The following is a 22,475-nucleotide window of genomic DNA, read 5'->3' as shown; positions in this document are numbered from 1 at the left end:
GGAATGAGCAACCTAAGTTTGGGAAATGAGCACAGTATCTAGCCATAAACTTCAATAGCTCCCTTCCAATAGTCTAACCACATCTTCTCACCTGCCAGCAACCCCTCCTCAAGGGATAGTTGAGGCTTTTTCTTCCTCCCTCACCCTACTTCTTTATCTGCAAGCCTCTCCAAGTTGCTCTGTTGCCTGCCTCAGTGACACCATTAAGTTCTTCAGGATTCAGTTCTTAAGGCAAGAGCATGGTAAAGAATCCCAATATTTACCTCTGGTGTCTCTCCTGCCTCCAAGTATGCAGCAGTGATGTAGGCAGCCAAGGGGACTTCCCCATCCACACCTCCCTACAAAAAGCATAAACATCCAAAAAGCTGGGAAAGTTAATACACAAAGACCTGAAGCTTTTCAGTAAAGGTCCCACGTATCCCTGGCTTGCTCCCACACAAGAAAGGGGAATGTGAACTAAACAACTATGAATACACTTGGCAAGAACTGCTTTTAGTTGTCCTTCCAGGTGCTCTGGCTCCTACCTTCATTGCTGTGTGGAAGAGTTGGCCCACATTTTTGAAGCAACCATTGAGAAGCTGGTGGGACTCCAGCCAGGTGAGAGCAGCTTGGATGGTCCTGTTGTCCAGGAAAATATATGGCTTGGCTTGGACAAAGCATTTAACCACAAATGCAGTCAGCCTGGTTGGGGAGAGAACAGGAAAAAAAGGCATGAGAGAGGGAAAAGAGAAGCAGAAAGAGATGAAGTGAATGTGAGAGAGGGAAGAATGAGTGGAAAGAAAGAATCTTAGTTGAAGTTGAAAAATAAAAAAAGTCAGAGTTAAAACTGGTGGGTCTCTCCTCACCTACTGTTCTTCTATTTCTTATTTGGTGCTCCAAGGACAGTTCATCCCAAGGACAATTGCATACCCTTGAGATGCCCAAACCCACAAAGCATCTGGAACACTTTGTGTCCAATAGGACAGAAAGGATTCAATGTTGGAAGCAGAAATCTGCCCCTCTCCAGGCTATCAGACAGTAGGAAGAGAGCCCAGGGCTTACCAAGTATTACCATACTCGTCCTTGGTACCAAATTCACTGTAGGAACCATCAGGGTGCTGATACTGCAGCTGTATCTGGTACCCTGGGAAGCAGGATAAGACATTAGTGCTCAGAATGGTATTCCCAGTGTGATGGCTGGGCAGGGAATGGGGTGGTGGTAACATTATAAGAGACTGAGTGCTCTGGAGGGGAAGGGGAGGAGACAACCATTGTAGGTTGGACACAGGAGAAGGCAGAAGAGCAAGGTGGGTCTGTTGTACTTGCCATTGCGCAGGAATCCTGTTGCCCTCTCCTTGATCTCAGGGGTCAGCTGCCTTGTCTTCTCCAGGTACTGCAGCACATAGACAACGGGGGCAAACAGCACCATGTTCTGCTCCCCACAGCCATGGGGCATCTGCACCAGGTGGTCCAGGTTCTGCAGTGCTGTCCCCATGAGGTCACCTGGAACAGAGCACAAGCACCCTGACCACCTCCTCCTATCTGTGACCCATTCCCAGCAGTGCACCAGGCAAGACAGCCCCAGCACAGCAGTGTGGGGGCACCTCTGTCCAGCCAGCTTATCAGTTCAATGTGCCCTTCATATGGGTTGTACCAATTCCCATCCTGGCAGGGGAAGTCTGTAAACAGCTGTACTTGTAAACAGCTGTATCTGTAAACATCCTCTCCCTTACTAAGTGTTTTAGGTTTTCTGGAACCAGGAAACACAGCTACACTCATGGGAAGAACAAGACAGTGGAGCCTCAGAAACCTCAGGAAGGGTATGAGGGGATCTGGATTTAGGCTTTCCTAGGGCTAAACTCAGAGACATGGGATTTGGAAAATTATCACAGCTGAATTCCTTACCAGTAACTGAGATGGTGGCTTGGACTGAACCTTCAACCACATTTACAGGCAACACCAGGGACACAGACTCCTGTGCTGGATTCCCTGAAACCAGCAAGGTAAGGTGTGTGGGAAGGACAAAAAGAAAGAGATTCTGATGAAACCGGCTTTCAAAATCCCCACAGACTGGTCAAGACTGTTCTGTGCTAACATCACACTTTCCTATCACAGAGGCTGCAGATCACATCAAAAAACCTGTCCGTTCCACCTCCAACGCCCTCCATCAACCTCACTGTGACTGTGTTATCCTAACAGACTTCCTTCTAAAGAAGTTGAGAGGGTCTTCTCTTGGAAACCCTCTGTGGTCAAAGCCACCTTTCTGCTTTTCTTTGTATAAGCTGCCCCAACTCATTTAAAATTTCAGTTGCAGGTATGTCTTCTCAATGTGCCTTGTGCTCTCAAAACCTGCTAATGGCCATGTCATACACCATAAAATTCACAACAGGAGCAGCAATTCTAAATCTAGTCCTCCAGCCTCGACATGTTGAGTAGCCTGGTTTTATTACCACAGGTAAAAAAGACCCTAAGCTATCACATTAGTATCAGGGATGTGGATGGTAGAAGATTGCACCTCTCCACATCCTTATCCAGAGGAAGCTCTAGCTGGCACCACAGTTAGAGTGTGCTTCTGTAGCTTGGTCACGTTGACAGAGAAAATATTTCAACAAGCAGAAAGACTCAGGAGGTGGTTAGGCAGGAAGGGGAGGATGAGCAGGGTGAAAGAAGAAAACAATCTTTCTACCTGTTTTGGGACACAGGATGGAGCTGTGAGCCTTTTCTACCAACACTCCCTCTGGCTGTTGGAGCACACAAAAGTAGCATTATAAAGAGCACACAGGAGAGAAACAGGATTACAAGTGGATTAGAAATAGATATGAACAAAATCCTGGTTCAGACTGGAGAGTCAGCAGGAGTAACATCATTATCATATGCAAATATAAATTACTGTCAATCATTTTTATTTCAGATAAGAAAATAGCACGCATGTCCAGAATATTATAACTTCTGAATGTCTGAGAAACTGATGCTGTAAGATTCAGCAGAAAGCTCAGGAGCGAGCACATAAAAGAGTGTACATATTTAAAGATTCCATGGTATGAAGTGAAAGATACCCCTCCACCTCCCACATTCATCAGCCCTCATGATCAGGCCCAGCTCAGGCCCTGAGATTCTAAGGACAGACCTCTAATAGCAAGGGATAACTCCCAAAATAAACCTGCACAAAATCTGAGAACTGCACAGAGCCCACTTGTAGGTCTAGGTAACAGAAGAGCTTGTCTGACCCGGACTAGAAGGGCTTTGGTGATCACATCTTTCTGTCCTTGGTTTGGGACAAATGGTATTTCTTTACCACAGAGCTCTTCGGTAGCCACAGCCTCTGTTCTGAGGGTGATGTTCATGAGCCCTGAAAATAACACAAATTTAGGTGCATAAAACATCTTCTGATGAAGCACTTCCCATTAATACAACAGAAGTCACCTGCTGACAACAAAAAAATGGATCAGAGCCCTATATGATTCTGTACCTCCTAGCACAGGCTTGCAAGTAATCACGACCTTAGAATGAATGCAAACAAGTGCTCTCTGATTAACAGAGCAAACAAGTCCTCTCTCCATGTCAGCTCTTACAAAATATCCTCATCTCGTGACCATCCCTTCCCAATTCCACCACCCCATCTCCCTGTTCTTCTCACCCAGTTGCTCAGCTGTGACAGTCCACTGAAAGGTCTTCGCTTCATTGGCACATAAGCAGCTGCTGTAGACACAGTCTTCACATGGCTTCAGCTGCAATTCTGCAAACTCCTCCAGGGTCACTTGGATCTGAAGAGGCAGTAGGGATGGGATGGCAGGTGGTAACAAGATAAACATCACAGGCTGTAGATTTCAGCCATCTCCTACCTACCCATACCCTGCTTTTCTTGCAGAGCCTATCAGGGCTCACCTACCTTCATGCATCGCTGCAGGTGGTTGAAGACTGTGGCCTTCAAGATGAAGGTCTCACCCTGGATCACAGAAGATGGCACTGCAAGCTCCACAAGAAAGGGCTTGAAAACAAGCAGACTGGTGATTGGAGCAATTCCAAAGCCTTTACGTCCTGTGCAGAACATCCCCGCTTTCCATTCTGTGATAGTGTTGGGCACAGTGACAGTGACATTCTTGCTCCCACCGGGACTGAGGAGAAGCAGACAGCAACAGCAGCATTTAACTGAGTCTTGCTCTACGCAGCACCAGGTGTCCTGGTCTGAACCATTCTCTCCAGTGCATCCCATTCCCTAATCTCAGTCTAACCCCTAACCTCTGCTGAATTTGTAGACCTTGTAGGGTTACAAGTAGGTCCTCATAGAAGCAGTGACCCCTGCCTCAGATACTTCTATAAAAAGAACATTTTTGACAGTAGCTTACAAGGCTGCAAGATGCCATCAGTCACACTCAGTGCTTTTCTTAGACATCACTTGCCCTTTGCACATCTAAAAAAGCTTTACAGCTGTCAGCAGTTTTATTCTTCTTGGCCTAGGGATGGAGACACCAGAAGAGCAACAAGATTGGCTCAACATAGTAGAACTTAGCAGAAGAGACAGATCCAGCCATTCACCTTCCTGTGGGACACTGACAGCTTCAAGTTCAACATGAAAACAAGGCAGAGACTTGGCTTGTGTGCATACCACAACTTCCAAGAGGATCAGGCTGTTCTGCAGCTGCTACCCCAGCAGACAAAAACAGCACTAGTTAAAGCTAGTCTTATTATTTGACTCCAATAACTGGAAACAGCCATGTACAGGAAGGCAACACATACAACATAGAGACCTTTGTGTGCTTGAATCAGGCTGGTGGATAAATCACTTCCTATCTCCTGCTAGGGAGTAAAGAGATGGCTGTAGCTGGAAGGACAGTGGAGGTGGGAGAGGGCAGATATGGGGGCATCTGGCCTGAGCAGACTCCAGTCTCCAGATACCAGACAAGAAATTCTTAAAAGTCAGAGATTAAAAATCTCCAAAAGCTCCCTCAGCAGACCCTGTGTACTCACTGAGCCTTTCTCACTGGAGACAACTCCAGCCCTGTGAAGGACTTCTGTGGAGATCAGCTTCCCCCTGGCCTGACAGGCATGAGCCCCATGACATATGTCTTTAGCCATCTTCCTCAGCAGTTTATAATCTCACCCCAGTTGTATCTGCTGCCATTCCCAGTCACACTAAGCCACTCAGACTAGACCCTCTCACTGTTCAGTTTACTCACCCCACAGAGTATAAATCCCATATCCAGGTTTTGGGGGAATGCTTGTGTACCTTCTCTTCAGCTGAAGAAATGGGTGAAAACATAGTGTGCTGATGGGTAGATGTCATCAGATGCTTTGCTGGAAATAACAAAGACCCAGTCATCACAGGCTCTGTTTTAGAGCAGAGGGGCTCCAGCCCAGCTCAAGGCTGCAGGTCATCCAGTCACCTCTTGGGAAGCACAGCATCAGAACAGAAGATGCTATCCCAAATTTTAAAATTTCTTGCCTCATTTCAAGTAACAGAGGTGCTGTGGGCCTTACTTGCATTTGTAGGCACCAAGGGAAGAGCAAATATTCCCTCACCTCAGAGATAAGACTTGGGATTCAGACACCTCACTAAAATTTCAGAGCCAGAAGCCAGAAGCCACAGGCAACCTCACAGTAGCACAACAGGTTTTGAGCCAGGGAACACTCACACTTCTCCATTTGGAATCACAGCAAGTACTTAGCTCAAATCCAGGACTGCTTTCACCTGAAACACTGAGCATCCCATGCAAGAAGAAACAGTAAGAAACAAATGCTTACTGTTATACACTTTATGGGGCTGCGCAAACATCAACATGGACCTGGTAGTAAACGTTGCTGTTTCCTGCAGCATAGTTGTCGATGGAGTGGTTGGACACACTTTGGGTTTCCTGATATTGGTGTTGGACATAATTTTCAACCCCATTTTCTGCAGGAAAAAAAAGAACTGATGCACCAGAAGCTTGTCCTCTCCTCTGTGCTCTCTACCCTGTGCCTGCTTGTCCCCTCATGCAGTGGGGACTTAGCTGTCCTCTGGCTTGGCAAAGTATTATCTTACTTCATTTCAAGAGGGAATTATTCAGATCCTCAGCAATGGGCAAACAAGGTTTTCTGAGCTAATACTTCTGGCCTGAGTCAGACAAACTCATTCTTTTTCAAACACATGGTCATTTAGGTACTATGTCATCTCAGCTTGCAAAGTACAATTGTTCATGCTATGGAGATTAAACATACTATGTGAAATCCAATTAAAGCAACCAATCATCCTTGGCATCCTGAATCACACAACCAAAGTGCAGTAACCACACAACAATTTCTTCTTGGTCAACAATTTCAAGTCACTTATTCAAATAACAAGTGAGGTACAGGGCATAAACTGGACCTGTTCCCTGTACCATCTGTAACAGCATTTCTGGGATAGTGGTAAAGCCAGTGGCATGCAATTCCCTCAATTCATTAATTATCCCAACCAACTAAATCAACCATTTTTACCCTGAATGCTGTGAACACATCAGGCTCATCAGAATTTGGGAATCCGCATGAATGATCATCCTCAGACACTTGGTGAGGATACCTGGAGTCATAAACAGATGGGAACAGCCCATAGACCTGGGAAAGCAAGAAGAAAGAAAAAAATCAGCATAAATAAAACCTGGCATTCCCTTCCTATCCTGCATCCAAGGCCTGTGTGAATTGCTCCTGGCTCCTGTGTGTGAATGCATGCCAGAAAACCCCAGCTCACTGTCACTCTTCCCTGGCTCTCCCCTGACAGAGCCAGCACAACCAGCTGAGCTGAACAGGAGGCAGGACAGAAGCTCATTTACCACCAGTGCACCAAGTAATGTTCAACTTCATCCCTAACACATGCCCCCTAATCCTTACCTGTGCCACACTGAGAGCACTGCTGATCCTTCTGGGCAGTGCTTTGGGTTCCTTGGGAGATAAGCTCTGCTCAGATGCAGTGGCCCCTCTGTCTGTCTCCCTCCCTCTTCATGTCAGTACGAGGGAAAGGAAGAGATTGGAGCAGGCTCACTCACCAAGGGGCTGCTGAGCTCTTTTCCCGGCTTCAGTGAAAGGACACTCTGTTCCACAGCCCAGACAGCACACGTGGACCCAGGAGCTGCCAGAAGTTGCAGACCAACCTCTGAATCAGGAAGGGTCTCGGGCGCTGAGAAGCCCAGCTCCACCTGGATGGGAAGAATGCAGGCAGTAGGCAAGTGACATTTCTACTGCTGGTCACCCTAACACTCTCTGGGTCAGGAAGGAGCCTACATGAAGACAGTTCCCAAGGACTTATCTTGGAAGGAAACCTGAGGAATCTCCCAAGGACCCCCAGAAGGTATTTTAAAACCATTATATTGAAGTTCTAACAGGAAAGATGGTAGAGGGGGAACCATCAGTGTGCACAGCTCACAGTACCGGAGACATTCCTGTATCAGAACATAGCGATCTCTCTACCCAGCAGACCAGCCAGCCATGATCACACACCTCTCACTGCTGTCTTCCTGCTCCTGTTGGTCTGCTCCCAGATCAAAACCAAGCCTAGTTCTTATTATCTCCAGGTTCTTTGTGGGGTTGGTCTCAGTTTCCTGAAGGTCTTCCTGCTTTTGGTTTAATCTGACTGTCCATGGCAGACAGACATGCGTGGAGCCGGGGTAATACCAGTCCTCAGAAGTTCATCTTTGGAGTGTAAGACACGGCCAAGAAAGCAGACTCCCATGGATGTCACAATGACCACAAGCAATGACCTTTCTGGATGGCCATTAAAATCCACTTCTACCAGCCACTTTCAGCTGTCTTCACAACACCACATACTAACAAGTCTCAGTGTCTGCTGAAGCTGCAGAGCAGCCTTGAGCTCTCCTGGGAATCACGCTAATAACCTGTGCTGGGCTGTGAACCTACCGGGTTGCAGTTGCTTTACAAGCCTATGGAGATAGACACAGCAATTCTCGGCCTTTCCCAAACACTGCAGCAGCCTCCACAATGCTCAGCACGTACCTGCTCCATACATCACAGCACACTTCATCAGTCATGCACTGCAGCTCACAAGGAGCATCCCACACAGTATCAGCCACACACAGCTACACATACTGTGTATTCCTCAGTCTCTTTCATTGCAGTAGACACATACACCCTCACACATTTAGTTATGGCCTCAGACACAAATCCTACCTTATTTCTGAAACACATGGAGACACTGAAGATGGCAGAATCAGCGATGATTTTTCCATTAGGGAAGATAACATAAACAACAAGTCTTGGAGCTGGGCCATAGATCAAGTTGAAGTTAAGAGGGATGAAGAAGAAGCCTTTCAGCACTAGATGGAGGAGAGAGGGAAGAAGAAAAAGTAGATTTGATGGTGAAAATGGACTCTGATCAGCTTTTTCCATTCTGCGTGTGCCCGTTTAATTCCTTCCATCAAGTCTTTCACTATCGAGGAGATTTCTGGGGTCCACTGAAACAATCAGCACATCTCTGGATTCAACACCAGCAAAAGACTTCCTGGTTCTGTTCATTGCGCCAGGGTGATAAAATGGCTCTTTCAAGTTCAAGCTTAGCTCCACAGCGAGTGAGAGTCTGAAATATCTTTCAAAGCCCCTTATCACCAAACATTTCCCATCACATCACCAACAAAGAGGTGACTTTTGTCCCAAAGCACCTATAATTTAAGCTTTAAAAAAAGAGCTGGAGAAGTCAACAACATTGAGTCAACACCCATGAATATGATAAGCTGTGGCATCCTAACTACTCAAAGATGATTTTTAGACACAATTGCAAATTAAAGCAGGAGAGTTTTGATAGAGAGTAAGGCTATAGTTTCATGCCGCTTGCAGGGGCAGCAAAAGGAGACTTTGAAAATGAATAAAACAGAGCATGAGCCTATGGGCTGGGAAATGCTGAGTATTGTTCTCTCAATACCAAGCAGGAAGGTAAAGGAAACATGAAAGGTGGGAAGGCATGCTGCTCTGATGCAACAGAAAAGTGGTGAGCCAGCTATAAACTCAAAGAGGCTTATGCTACATATCCAGATAAGACGGAATGCCACAGACCACTGAGTGCTTGCTAGACTTGACACAGGGGAGTGCACTTACTTCTTGGCAGCCCAACCCAAACAGTCTTCTGACCTGCACGAACTATCCCTCTTTTTCCTGTGACCTAGGGAAGAATACAGAAAGGGAACGGAATGCCAGTTACGTAGTCTGAGACCACTGTACAGATCAAAGTTAACCCTGAAACTGGAGATTAAATGGGGGCAGGGGGAGAGACATGAGCTTTACTTGCTCCCAGGTAGCAGGGAGAGCTCAGACGATCAAGAGACTTGGTGGAGGACAGGCAAGGCCAATACCTGCCCTGCACCTGTGCAGAGCCCAAAAGAAAGGTGCTGCCTTTCTTGCTATTACTGCAGTCCCAGGATCAAAACCAGGATCTAGCCCCATGATGGCTGGATGAGCTACCTGTCCTGGGCTGATCTATCAACTATCAGGCCTGAATCCATAGGAGCTGCTAATCTTGTACCTTAAGCTGTCACCCACTAGCACCTCCCCAGAAACTCACAAAGTAGGAGAAAATGACACGCTTGGGCCCATGCTCCAGGTCCTCCTGTTGAATTTTGAAGTCCACCGGGATAGTCTGCTTTTTACCACAGGGCATTGTTTCTGGCACACGGACAATAGAGAGAAAACTCTTGCTGGTGCTGTAGAATGGATGTATGAAATAAGAGGCTCTCTGGTAACTCAAATCAACTGTGCCAGGCTCTTTATCCAAATCTTGGTGCAGGATGCTTGCCTGGTGAGACAAAAAACCCAGACACAGTTAATTTCTCTAGTTAAGGAAGTCAGCTGGAAAATCACCCTAGCTGCAGCTTGGTAAGAAGCTGAGATTGGGTCTAAGCATCCCCATAGCATAGGTCTTTGTGTGGAGAGTTCATGAGGAAAGCAGCTGGGATCCGGAAAATAAACCCTCAGAGGGGGCCAAGATCCAGAACATGCTGAGGTGTTTCAGGTTTGAATCACTGTCCTTCAAGAAGGAATGGGGGAGATGTCTGTGGGGCAGTAAACAGCTCTGAGATGCATGCGTACCCCTGCCAACAAGACAGACCCTTCCTCACTTACCTCCAGGGAGGCCAAGGTGCTGTTCCAATCAGTTGTGTTCAGGCTAAATGAAGCTGTCCCAGAGTCCCCAGTGATGTATTTCTGCTTAAATTGCAGCTCACCACTGCTTACCACAAGGAGGACTTCTTTGTTCTTCAGTGCCTTGCCTTGGTAGTCTATGACTTTAACCTGAGAACACCATGGTGAGCAAGAGAAGTGCAGAAGAGTCAGCAGCAGACAGAATCTCCTGCTTCTCCAAGTCAGGAGCAGCAGTTCCAAAGACAGCAAGGTCACCCTTCCAGTCACTAACAATATTATCAACACTATTACTGGTCACCTCCTATTATCTCTTGCACTACCATGTTCATTCACCCCCATGCTCTCTATTCCTTCACAGCAGAAGGCCTCCCAGCTGCTGAAATTTCGAATGTTTGGGTTTGTAACCCACATATGGATCCCCGTCGCTGCTACCACTCAAGGCTTATTTGGCAAATGGCAGCCTTGGGTGTTCCTCTCACTTCTGACAATTCAAGAGTTTCGTCTCTGGGAGTCATTCATGCCCTCCAAAGGCCCTGGCTATGGGTGAGGTTGAACAAGATGCTAGATAACCACTGTTGTGAAGGCATTGCTCATGCTCTCCCCTTCAAAGGGCTGTAACTGGGAATTACCTTCCCACTGTACATCTCTCCAGTGTGGTAGTAAGAATTCACATCATCGAACAAGGCCAGCCCGCCAATCTTGGAGATGAGTAATTTGTGGGTAGCATTGACCTGTGTCTCTGAATGAAAGCAGCAAGACAGAAACATAAGGGAGAGAGCAAGGAAGCCAAGCACCCCTCAGCAATTTCCCTGCAGAGTGATCCATGAGCACGCTCAATGCGTGAGCTGCATACACATTTCATACCAGAAGATGATCTGTCCAGGGCTCTGGGTATCTAATCTTCCTCCCACTTCCTTCTAGCCCTTAGAGAGATCCCTAAGCTTCATCTCCTGTGAGCACAGGCATTCAGAGCGTGTCATGCAGTCAGGAACTGGTGGCTCTATGTCTGTGAGGTTACATGGAAGCCCTGACAGGCTCAGAAAGCTCAGAGCCCTCACTAGCCTGAAAGTCTCCAGTGTTCTTGGTAAGATTAGTGCAACTTCACATGCCTCTTTCCAGCCACCAGAGATGTTTCCAGAGTTACCTGTGCCATCCTCCACCAGCGAGGCTTCTGCAGCTATGCTGTCCTGATAGTACCGAAAGTCTCGACTGAAGGAGGACAGACTCACATTTGTGAAGAAGCAGCCTGTCTCGTCCGTCTGAAAGTACATAGAGAGGAAATAAAGTCTGAGCAAGGCTTACGTTAGAAGTTACCCAAACAGTGTAGAAACAGCAGCACAAAATCCTTGCTCTCAGGGAGCTTGTCTTTTGACATAGCAGACCAGGGTGTGGAGCAGGCACATGATGCACACCCAAATCATAGTCACCAGTCACAGTTACTAAGAGGCAGCAACAGCAGACGACTGGCCAAGCAGTCAAAACCACGGGGTAACATCACTGTCTTTTCAGTTAAAGCCTCCAGCAACCTTGTCTTACCCTGGGACTGAGCACAAATGTCTCTGGATACAGTTCAGCTCCTGCTAAGCTTCTCACCTGGTTGCTGAATTCCTGACAGAGATCAGGTTTGGAAGCACTGGGCAGAAACGGGGCTATCTTCTGACAAAGGCTCACGTGAATCATCCCCTGGATGCCTTTCCCATAGGTGTATCTGTTTCGGGGACCAGGGAAAGGATGAGACACAGTAAGAGAACACAGGGCTTGCTTTACATAGCCCCAAAGACCACTTATTCGTGGATATTCACAGTACAGCACAAGAGTGGCAGCCACACAGCAGGCCCAGGAGCCCTGACTCAGTACGCAAGGTCAGGTTAAGGCACTGCAGTGATGGGAGATGATGGACTCTATGATATAATTAGTGCCAAAATAATCTATTCTGGGAAACCAGAGCATTGTAGGTGCTGAGTCAGCACAGAGCTCTGCACTTTACATCAGCATCACCCACAGTAACCCCATGATAGCTGAAGGCATGCATCACTTCATGAGTGGAAGTATGGGTGATTAAGAAGGCGCCTTTCACTAAGAAACCATCTTTACATGAGGCTGTTAACCCTAACATTGCCCTTGGACTTTACCTGGGGCAGCTCCTTTTTGCCTCTCTAGTTTCTGCTACAGCATGATCTGGAAAAGCTTCCCTTCATTTCCATGTTGTGGAGTGTTTTTAGAAAAGGGGCATTAGAGTACCAGAGGGATGGTTATAGGAATGTTTTGTGTTGCATCAGGGTGCAAACAGCTGCCATGGAAGATTTTGGCCTCCTGTAACTGAAGTGTAATAAATTTCCCCTGAGCTCCTCATGGTTACCTAGCCTTCCAGTGCTCTTCAAGCCAAAAATTAACGTAAGGCCATCCCTCCAAGCAGAATCCTCACCTGCCACATACGCGGAGCGGGAAGGTTTTATCTAGTGCATAAATCTGATCTGGTGCCTCAAAGATCACTTCAAATTTTGGCATCACTGGAAGGAAAAAAACAGAAAACTATAGGAAACCCTGGCCAGGGACAGTCTTTCCAGAAAATCAACATGAAGATAGACCATGATGGAATAAGAGGCAGGAAATGGACAAAAGCTGGTGAGAAGGGGAAAGGGAAGATTTCCATTGTTTTTTAACAGATTTGTGTGTAGTCCCTGTTTGATTGCTCCTTCCCAAACTAAAACCCAATCATGTCCATGTCCCTGCACTTCTGACAGCTATTTGCACTGAGAGAAGACTAGTCTCCCAACACAGTTAATTAGGGGGTGAAAGAGAAGTGAGATGGCACTGGACTTCATGTTCTCTGGAAAAGCCCACTCTAAATGACCTTGTTTTGTCTGACGGAGAGATCTGCAGGAATCAGCTGTGTCAAAGGTCTGAGGCCATGCACAAAACATTCCTCCCACACACACACTGACCTGAGGTCCCAAAGTGGTCTCTCTCCTGAGCATCAGCTCAGACTCTTTCCTATGATAGATGCTACTACTTTTCCCATTTGCTCCCAACATGGTTATCATGGGATAAACACCCAGCTTTCTGGATCAAGAGTGCAAGGTCCTCTCTGCAGCTCAGACATATCCCCCACATGCTCATACCATACTCCTCAACAGAGAAGCTGCCATAGGCTTTTGCATTGGTCACGTTGATGATATACATTCCCAGCAGTGGCTCATCACTTAGCTGGAAAGACAGATCTGCAATGCCGTCCTGAGGAACCACATCCAGCCACTGCTCTATTCGGTTGTTCTTAGGGTCCTACGCTCACAAAAAAAGGAAGAAACAGTTGTTCCAGCATCAAACTGATCCACAGCCCATTGAAATTGAGCTTCAGAATTTCAGCACTGCAGACTGCCAGGTTCTATAGATAAGGAATGAGATCTGGTATAGGCTAGTCAAGAAACTTCTAAGACAATATAATGCTCAGATTCTGCTCCCAGCATCTGAGTCTCCTTCTACACTTACCTAAATTCTGATACCAAGGAAAGATCCTTCACCGTTCTAACATTTTTCATAAAGGTCTAAGTTGATTTGTCTACACTCTTACAAGTTTAGAATAACTCAGATTTCTACTGGAGTAACTGGGAGCATAACCTCAAATAAGTGCATAAAAAAGCAGCTGTAAGGAGTATGCTAGTTTAAGAAATCTTGAAGTTCTACTATCCCACTCAGAGGTCTGTAAAATCAACCAGAAACTGAATATGAATAGCCCAGTGAAATGGCTGCCATCAACATGTAACACTAGATTTCAGCATCACTCACCTGGAGAAACAGGGAAATCTGTGGGGGGAGGGAAAACAAAAACATTAGAAGACAGAAACACATGCCAGCATCACACACAAGGTACTTCAGATGAAGAGCCTTCTCTGAAAGATGTGAAATTAGTGATTTGGAAATTTAGAGCACTGACCACAATATAATGTAAAGTAAATGTCACCAAAAAATGAGAAATACTGGGTGGATCCATTACAGTAAGGTCTGGAGAAAGGGAAATGAAAAGCTAATCAGGAAGTCACCCAGCTCTTGCTAATGGCTCCATGGCAGAGCCCTCCATCAGGAAAACTCACTATCCAAAAAGACCTAGCTCTGGCCCAGCTGCAGTCTGAAGCATGTTACAGAGGTACAGGATCACATTGTTTGGAAGGAACCTCTGGAGGTCATCTAGTCCAACACCCTTCTGAAGAATGTCTTAGAGCAGATCACTGGTAATCTTCTTGATCTGAGTTTTGAACATTTCCAAGAATGAAAATGCCTTCTCTGGGCACCTGTTTCAATATCTGATCATTGTCACAATGAAAAAGTTTGTCCTAGTGTCTAATCAAAATTTCCCATGTTCCAACTCGTAGGAGACAGATTAAGAGCACCTCCCTCCACCACACATCCAGGAAAACCTGACGTGCAAACTATTCACTCCTCACATAACACCCATCACATCAGGAATCAGTATGTCCTGTGCTTGTGCTTGCACGACAGTTTTACCAAGACGAGCAGGAGACAATAACACCTCTGCCAACTTCCTGAGTTACCAGCATTCACTTAAGTCCCTATTCTCTGGGCATTCATCAGGCCTGGCCCAGGGTCAAATGTGGAAAAGTTGGAGCTTTGGCAAATGAGCAGGGTAGAAAGGAAGTAGGATCCACAAATGGAACACGACAGCCTTTTCCATAGACCCCCAAGCCTGGCTTACCGAATCGTTGAGTGCCATGAAATCCTCATCCAGAGTCACGACACGGAATTTCACTGAATGCAAAGAAATCAGGGAATATATTTATCAAATCTCAATCCTTCCTTACAGACCCCTGCTCTGTTTCCCCAACTCCTGAAACAGCACATCAGCAAGAGACATTGTCTCAAAGCCATCCATGGGTAGGGCCATCCATGGATTTCAGGCAATCACAAGCTTTCCGTATGGTGTTACCAGCAGAAACTCTAGGGCCCATGGTTAGTCCCATTTGCAGCTCTCACCTGTCTGCCCTGGCTGATAGATTGGCTTGTCTGTTTGGATGAAGGTGCCACTGCTGGTCTTGCGGATCAGGACCTTTTTCTTCTCCTCAATACTGACCCCTTCACCTGTGATGATCAGTTTGACAGTAGCAATCTCCTCTGTGCTGTCAGCTGGAGGTGCAACCTGTACAGACAGCAAGAGGAAAGTGTGCAGCCCCCAGGTAAACTTCTGGGGGCCCTGAGCAGGAATTGAAAGTAGAAAACTAACCAGCTCCCCTCCACCTGTCCCAGGACATCCCCTCCAACAACTGGATCCAGATCACATTCAGATCTCACTCTGTCGTACATGACAGCAGCAGGCCCTGCATGTCATAGAATCTGTCCTTTTTCTGAGTGGTTAAGGAATTTTGCCACTGGTGAAAAGCAGGTTCTTGAAGTCTCTGAGTCTTCAGACTTGGCCAGGAATAAGGGCAGATACCAGAAAGGTGGGAGATGGTAGCAGAGAATCAAAGGAGAGATCGAGCTGCAGCTCAACTTCAAATGCCAGGCCTTCAGAACTATCCAGCATGTACAAGTAAGAAAGCCAGATTAGAAAAGAAACCCAGAGGGTCTTCCTGAGTCCAGCAGCCAAAGACCTCAGCAGCTTCAGCAGAGAATATACTGTATAATAGAAGGGATACCATTTAGGCATGTCTGCCTTATCCTAGATCTTTGCTAAATTCTCACCAACAACGAATCAGCTCCAAGATGCTGTTTAAAAATAGCAAGCACATCCATTTCTATCCAACTACTCTTCAGTAGCTTCTAAGAGCTGAGTTGCCTGACTTCAGGTCCTGCAGAAAATGCATTATGTCATGCAAACACATCCCTAGGCACCAACCCCTCCCTTTCTAGCAGGCTCACTCAAAGGCAAAGTAGACCCTATCCAAGCCATCTCTGGTTAGAAAGCAACACAAGGCATTTACAGTTCCTGATGGGAAAATCAGTGATGGCATTTGCCTAAGGTGGCTCACCCAGAACTTAGTGCACATAAAAGTCTTCTCCTTCTGGATGGTTTCTTGCACTAAGAGCTTACTTCCTGCAGACTGCTCCAGGACCAGACTCACTTGAAGCTTCACTTCATAACAGGTGATATGAAGGCAGGCAACTTGGGCAGATGAGTAGCGGAGATCTGCAGGGATCACCAGCAGGTAATGCCTGGGGCAGGGAAGAGAAGACATCAGAGGTGGCATCTGGTTGAGGGCTCAGAGATGCAAAAGAGCTTCCCTGCAGCAGCCCACTACTGCAGAATTCCTCAGCAGTATTTCTCAAGTACAGCTCTATAATCTTTTCCAAACCCTTTACATCAGTCATCTCCTGAACTACCCAAAACCGTTCCTTGCAGTTTTCAGAAGAAGCGGCCTCATAACCTTGCAGTCTAGACACCAGTGATTTGACTTGGTATGGCAACTGGAGAAGAAAATATCCCCGGGCCTTGGAAGCCCCCCAAAAAGCTGAGTTGTATTTTAACTCACAGGAGTCAATCTAATGCATAGAGGTAAAGGCTAATGGCTAAGGTAAAGGTAAATGGCTCAGCTACCCTTTGGGGTGATCCGATAGAGCAGCAAGCATGAGAGAAGATGGCATGGAATGTGGTCCATCTACCTAGACTAATGCCTTCATGAAAGAGACCAAAACAGAAGTTCAGCATCACTCACAGTTGGTGAAAAGCAGCTGCAATGTGGAACAGAAGGCTCAGGAGGACGACTGTTCTCATCTTGGAGGCTCTGGCTGACCAATCTCCAATGGTCCTCTTCCTCTGAGATTACTGAGGCTGTTCTTAGGGGAGGGGGTAATTTCTTTCTAGCACAGCCTAAATGAAGAGGTGGGATGGAGGAGGAGCCAGCCTCTCCCCACCTCTTCCTCTCTCTCCTGAGATTACACTCAGGCAGCAGTAGAGATGGGCGTGGTGTGCCAAATCCCCCTTAGCCAATAGCAGCCACTTTGGCTGCCATCCACCAGTTCAGAACATCCCCTCTTGCAAGGCTGCCATGGACACATCTGACCAAATGGACTTTTCATGGAAAAAAAATAAAAGAAACAGCGAGAACTTTGCTGATCAGTGACCCAGGCCAGGTCCTGATCACTTGTCACTCATGTCTCTTTGTTTCAGCTGGAGATGGATTGCTGCTGTGCAGCTGGTGGCAAGAACAGTGCTGTCATTCAGGAGAGAGGCTCAGTAATCTAGATCAGATTATGGGGAGGTGGGACTCCTTAGGCTGTTTGGCTTGAGAAGGGGAGCAAATCCTTGCATGTGCACAAGGAAGCACTGTAGCAACACTACCACCAGCCAGTAACCATTAATGAGCTAGGGACTTTGCCTTTTCCTTCCCATATACAATGAGTAAAATTGAAATATGTACTGGCCAACAGAAGTCTCCACCAGCTCCCTGCAACGTGCATTAGAAATGGCATCATCTGCAAAGGGGGGGGGTCTCAGGAACTGGTTCCTGTTCCTCATTGTTCACATCTGGGACCGAAAGGTGTAGGGTACAGGGATACAACCTTTTGGCTCTGTTTCTGAACGTGAGGGTCAGGTTAAAACTCACAAATTAAACATGCTGGACATTTTATTACACTGATGACAACCTGTACAGAAGGGTAGATAATCATGCTGTTTAACCAGCCTGGCCTCCAGAAAAGCATGGTCACCATGTGAACTGCCTGCTGTGTGTGGTACATGGATTGCATTAACTCACAAACTATACCTGAGACTTGTGTGAGACAGCATTAGCTAGCCCAGGCTGAAATGGCTTGTCCTGATAATACAGACAGCTATGGTTCTATGCCTGGAAACATTTCCCAGGGTTCTCTAGTAGCGCTGACACAGCCCAAGCTTTCCGTAACTAGGTAACATGGTGCCACTCAAGCAGGCACTTGGAATCTCTCTGTCTAGCAAAACCTGGTTCCAGGATGCCTAGAAATTTCTAACTGATGTGGGATCCCTGCTCCCAAGGCTCTTCATACTCTTTTTATAACTAGGGTTGGGAAGACTGATCTCCATTTTACCTCTCTCACTGGGCCACTCTAGAACAACCATGCAACATGGGAGCTATACATTACGCACAGGAGCTGTTAGTGTTAGCATTGCCTTTGTCTCAAGTGGATATTTCATTGCTCAGCTGATTGAGGCAGCTGGTCAGATATCCCAACTGATTTCAGAAATCAGCTTAGAGTTGGACTAAGTCAGTGCTAGGCTCCTAGGCAAGGAAGACCAGACACTTTTTATTTTGGTGGTCATATTCTCCCCATTCTTGTCTCTTTGTGAAGGAAGGTCATGTTACTGAGAATGGCAGGCAAACTTAGAATTTTTTGTGTAAAACCAGAGATTTTCCTACAGAAGGCAGCAGCCAGATCTGTCATAAATTAACAAACCACAGCCAGAGAAGTCCAGCTGCTGGCAGACTCCTGACATCAGCTGCACCCACCGGAGCCAGCACTGAAGAGAGCTCTCTGACCCTGTCCCACCGTGCTCCTCCTACCATGTTTGCCCAGGTGCATTCTCTGTTCCTTGCTTGACTTTGGCAAACCTGGCTTTTGGTCACAGGAACATACATTTGAAATATCTGCATTGATGGCAGTGGCAGACAGCCGCACAGGTGTCATAGACCTGAACAAAGCCTTTGAAATAGAGCACAGCAAGGATTTGCACAGTTTCTAGTTCTGTAGTTTCTTTCTCTAAAAGGACTCAGAGAAGGCCCTTGTGATAGAAGTGCTGAGCCAGGAGATCCATGTGAAGTAAAAGATCTACCTTTCTTGAAAACACACTGTTCAGCTGGAGCAAAGGACATAGTATATACTGACAATGCAAAACCAGACAGATACACGTTCTCCACAGATAACTTGAATCAAAAATGGAAAGGAAGAAGAGGAGACTTGGTAAAGGTCACACCTGTGATCATGGAAAAAAACATCTTCCATGGTTCAGAATGAGGAATAGGAACAATGGCACCTTGGAAATCACTTCAGAGTTTTAATATCTTTGCAGAAGAAAAAAGGCAATAGTATCTATGTTCTCTATGAGAAGAGTACTGGTGAAACACTGATTCCTGCAGAGCACTTTGTCCACTTTGACAGGACACTGTGTAGAGAGGAGAAGTCATTATTTTCTTTAAAAAATCACTTCTGTTAAAGAGCGTGTAGTGTAGAATTCATTAAAGCAACTGAATCATTCTTCATTCTCCTCTAGGTGCTCGTCACCAGCTTCAAACAGGCCTAGGGCCCCCTCCACTGTTGCCTTCCTTCCTTTTCAACTACAGACTTCATGTTCCTAATTTCTAGCTTGCCTCTTAAACACACATACCCTATACTTACTGTGCAGCATCTTCAAAGCCAATGGGATTTGATACCATTGTGTTCTGGTGGTGATGTATACTTTTGCATTAAGGATAGTTCACAGTCCATGCTGGGTCTGTAAAAATCTGTGAGGCCATAATGTTCCAGCAACCTGAACAGCATACATAACATAATGGAATCCCTCAAAATTATCTCTCCATAATGTCAAGGTAGAGCACTGCACCCAATTTCTGCTGCCTTGACAGCACCACCGCACCAAAGCCAAGCAAGGAATTGAGAACACACCTGGACAAACACAGCAGTAGGAGCAGGAACTGACTGGGTCAGAAAGCTTGACGGCAACATATTGTAAACTCTTCTATGCCTTTCTCAATGCTTGGCTTCTATACCAAGGTTAGTCAAAGAATAATCCTAATAACCCTGTTGGTTCCAGACCACTTTTATTCTCCTTTTAGAAGGGTCAGAAGGAGGGAGAGGTGTGAGAGATAAAGTCCTAACGAGTTCATCAGCAGCCTTATGCTGAGCTTCCCCTTGCTGTGAAGCCATGGCTCACAGAGTTCCCATCCACAGCACAGGTGTGCCAGGGGAGGTTTAAACTGGGTATTAGGAAAATACTCTTCACCAAAATGGTTATCAAGCATTGGAACAGGCTGCCCAGGGAAGTGGTTGACTCACCATCCCAAGATGTACTTAAAAGATATGTAGATGTGGCACTTAGGGATGTGGTTTAATGGTGTTTGTTAGGTTTATGGTTAGACTTGCTGATCTTAAGGGTCTTTTCTAACCTAAATGATTCTACGATTCTTTAGCTCTTTCTTCTAAAGGGTTCCTGAACTTGCTTCTGAGGAGAAGTGAGTACAGTCATTTCTCACACCTCACTAGTCACATGGAACAGCAGGATTAGGGTGTTCAGAGAAATGCCCATCAAGAGGTATCCCACATCACTATTTATTATTCCCTTTCTTGGTATGTAAGCAAAAGCAAACACAGCCCCTTGCCACAATTTACACCTGCCATGGAGAGAGGGTAATGGACAAGGGCAGGCCTGGCTGCACCTCCATGGCAGTGAGGAAGAGCTGCCCCACATTTGCACACCACCCACTGTCCTGCTGCTTCCCAGCCATCCACTTCACAGCCATTTAGATGATCTTGTCATCTGTGAAGACTGCTGCCTGGCTCTCAGAAAGCATTTGATCATGGAGGCTGTTAGCCTAGGACAAAGAGTCTGAGACAAGAGAACAGGCTACCAACAGTTGGGTCCACATAAGGAGTGACAGGGTTTAGAAAGACTTGTTGTTTACCGTACTGAGGAGAGAAAGGCATTTGTTTACCAGAAGTTGCCTTTCACATGACCTTCTCAAAATCCAGTTGAGATCCATTGCTGTATTTGAAACCTCTGGTAGCCTGGGTGGGAGAGAAATAAGAGTGATTTTTCTTTCCAGAAGCAACACCTACATTCTCTCTGCCATAATCATATTGTAGTCCTGAAGAAGGAACCACCTGATAAAGAAACAAGGTCACTCAGTACTGGGGGTAAAGAAATGTCGTAACAGATCTGATGAACTTGTCTGCAAGAAGCCCGTGGCTTTAACCTTTAGCTCTTCTGTCAGCTGTCCTGTCTTCTCCAGGTATTGCAGCACACAGATGATGGGGACAAACAACACCATGTTCAGCACCACAGCCACAGGGCTTCTGTCTGGGTTGCAGAACCTGTGGGTCCAGGTTCTCCAGTGATGTCACCTGGGCAAAGATAAATGACAAGGTGAGGGCAAAGCTCTGATACTCAGAAAAATGGGGTTTGCTTCCTTAACATCATTACGTGCCCTGTATCTCTGCCTACTTTCCACCACAAATCCTCTCAACATCTGGGACTTCTCCACCAATATGCCTTACAGCTGTGGAAAACACACAGGGAAACACATTAAGGGCAGTATGGCCAGAAAAACTGTTCACACCTGCAAGACTTGCTTGAACAAAGACTTTGTATCACAGATTAGGGGCCAGTATGCCTCCTCAACCCACCTGAGAAAAACCAGGGGAACTTTTGCATTGGGAATGTCTTGGCACCTCTGTATTGCCATTCCCTAATGGTGAACAGCGTATTGTGTCTTCCTCTCATGCAGCCACACACCAGAAATGGGCTCAGCCTGGTAAGAGAAATCCTCAGGAAAAAGAGGGATAAACTACACATAGTTCAGGAGACCAGTGACTTCTGCAGAGGACAAGCTGGTAGTTTCAGGAGAATGCATGTTGGTATCTGAGCTCTGAAGTGATCTTTGTATTCTCCCTGTATACACAGCTCAACATCATTATCCGATACATTAAAATTGAGTTAAAGGCTTGCCATGTTCTGGAATACTTAGTTATTGAAGTGGAGTGCCAAACCCTAGGACTATCATGGGATTAGACAAGGACTCTGACAGGATTAGAGACACCAATAATCTATCCAGCAGGGCAGAGGCAAACTGGACAAGACAGACTCCTGACCTAGGCTGAAGAGCAAAGTAGAATCCTGGATTAGCTTAAGCCATGGCCTGAAGAACACAGCAACTCGCAGATGGCTTTATCTTATCTGTATCCTCTGCTTTCTCACCTAGGCTGATGGCTGCAGTGTCTCATAAAAGTCCTGGTCGGCTCAGCACATGGGCAGGCAGTGCAGTCACAACTCCCCACTGACTTCATCTGGTATTTCTTAGTCTTGGCCAGCATAACCTGGATCCACTCCAGATACAAAGGAAAAAAAGAGTAAGCAGCTACTGGCAAGACAAGTGGAAGCTTAATAGCAGACATCACTACAGGACAAGGAAGACAGTACTCTTTGCATTAGAGATTTAAAAACCAGAACAAATATAACATTAGAAAAGGAATTCTACACTTCCTTACAATCTCTCTTCCTAGTATGTCAATAGAGCCATTCTCTCAGGTATTTTTGTGATCCTCCATCTCTTCTCCTCTTCTTCCTATAGTCTTTCCTGAGGTCTCTGCATACAACTGGAGGAAACTATAGAGCACATCAATAACTCCCAAACATGGCTGATTGTGTTATTTGTCATCATCAGTGCCATCAGCAAAGGGCCCAAGAATGAGTTTGACTGGTT

General features: G+C 46.2%; 1 protein-coding gene across 1 annotated transcript in view; it reads right to left on the bottom strand.

Annotated features, from left to right (window-relative positions):
- The window catches only part of LOC104538318 (alpha-2-macroglobulin-like protein 1), a 22,114-nt gene extending 5,316 nt beyond the window's left edge, over positions 1-16,798 (bottom strand). The window contains exons 1-25 of the mRNA XM_010181475.1: positions 16,740-16,798; positions 16,056-16,239; positions 15,064-15,226; positions 14,786-14,838; positions 13,861-13,878; positions 13,197-13,356; positions 12,500-12,584; positions 11,668-11,782; positions 11,219-11,333; positions 10,704-10,813; positions 10,057-10,224; positions 9,500-9,730; positions 9,037-9,100; positions 8,116-8,261; positions 6,978-7,127; positions 6,433-6,549; positions 5,722-5,869; positions 5,157-5,274; positions 3,869-4,094; positions 3,617-3,743; positions 3,207-3,328; positions 2,666-2,720; positions 1,885-1,968; positions 1,302-1,482; positions 264-334 (exon numbers count right to left, since the gene is read on the bottom strand). Of these exons, the coding sequence (XP_010179777.1) occupies positions 264-334; positions 1,302-1,482; positions 1,885-1,968; positions 2,666-2,720; positions 3,207-3,328; positions 3,617-3,743; positions 3,869-4,094; positions 5,157-5,274; positions 5,722-5,869; positions 6,433-6,549; positions 6,978-7,127; positions 8,116-8,261; positions 9,037-9,100; positions 9,500-9,730; positions 10,057-10,224; positions 10,704-10,813; positions 11,219-11,333; positions 11,668-11,782; positions 12,500-12,584; positions 13,197-13,356; positions 13,861-13,878; positions 14,786-14,838; positions 15,064-15,226; positions 16,056-16,239; positions 16,740-16,798 (3,070 nt within the window). The remainder of the gene's footprint in view (positions 1-263; positions 335-1,301; positions 1,483-1,884; positions 1,969-2,665; positions 2,721-3,206; positions 3,329-3,616; positions 3,744-3,868; positions 4,095-5,156; positions 5,275-5,721; positions 5,870-6,432; positions 6,550-6,977; positions 7,128-8,115; positions 8,262-9,036; positions 9,101-9,499; positions 9,731-10,056; positions 10,225-10,703; positions 10,814-11,218; positions 11,334-11,667; positions 11,783-12,499; positions 12,585-13,196; positions 13,357-13,860; positions 13,879-14,785; positions 14,839-15,063; positions 15,227-16,055; positions 16,240-16,739) is intronic.
- Between the last annotated feature and the right edge of the window lie 5,677 nt (positions 16,799-22,475).

The sequence above is a fragment of the Mesitornis unicolor genome, unplaced genomic scaffold (assembly GCF_000695765.1).
Source record: "Mesitornis unicolor isolate BGI_N332 unplaced genomic scaffold, ASM69576v1 scaffold21063, whole genome shotgun sequence".
Lineage (NCBI taxonomy): Eukaryota > Metazoa > Chordata > Aves > Mesitornithiformes > Mesitornithidae > Mesitornis > Mesitornis unicolor.
This window is presented reverse-complemented; position numbering and strand designations above follow the sequence as displayed.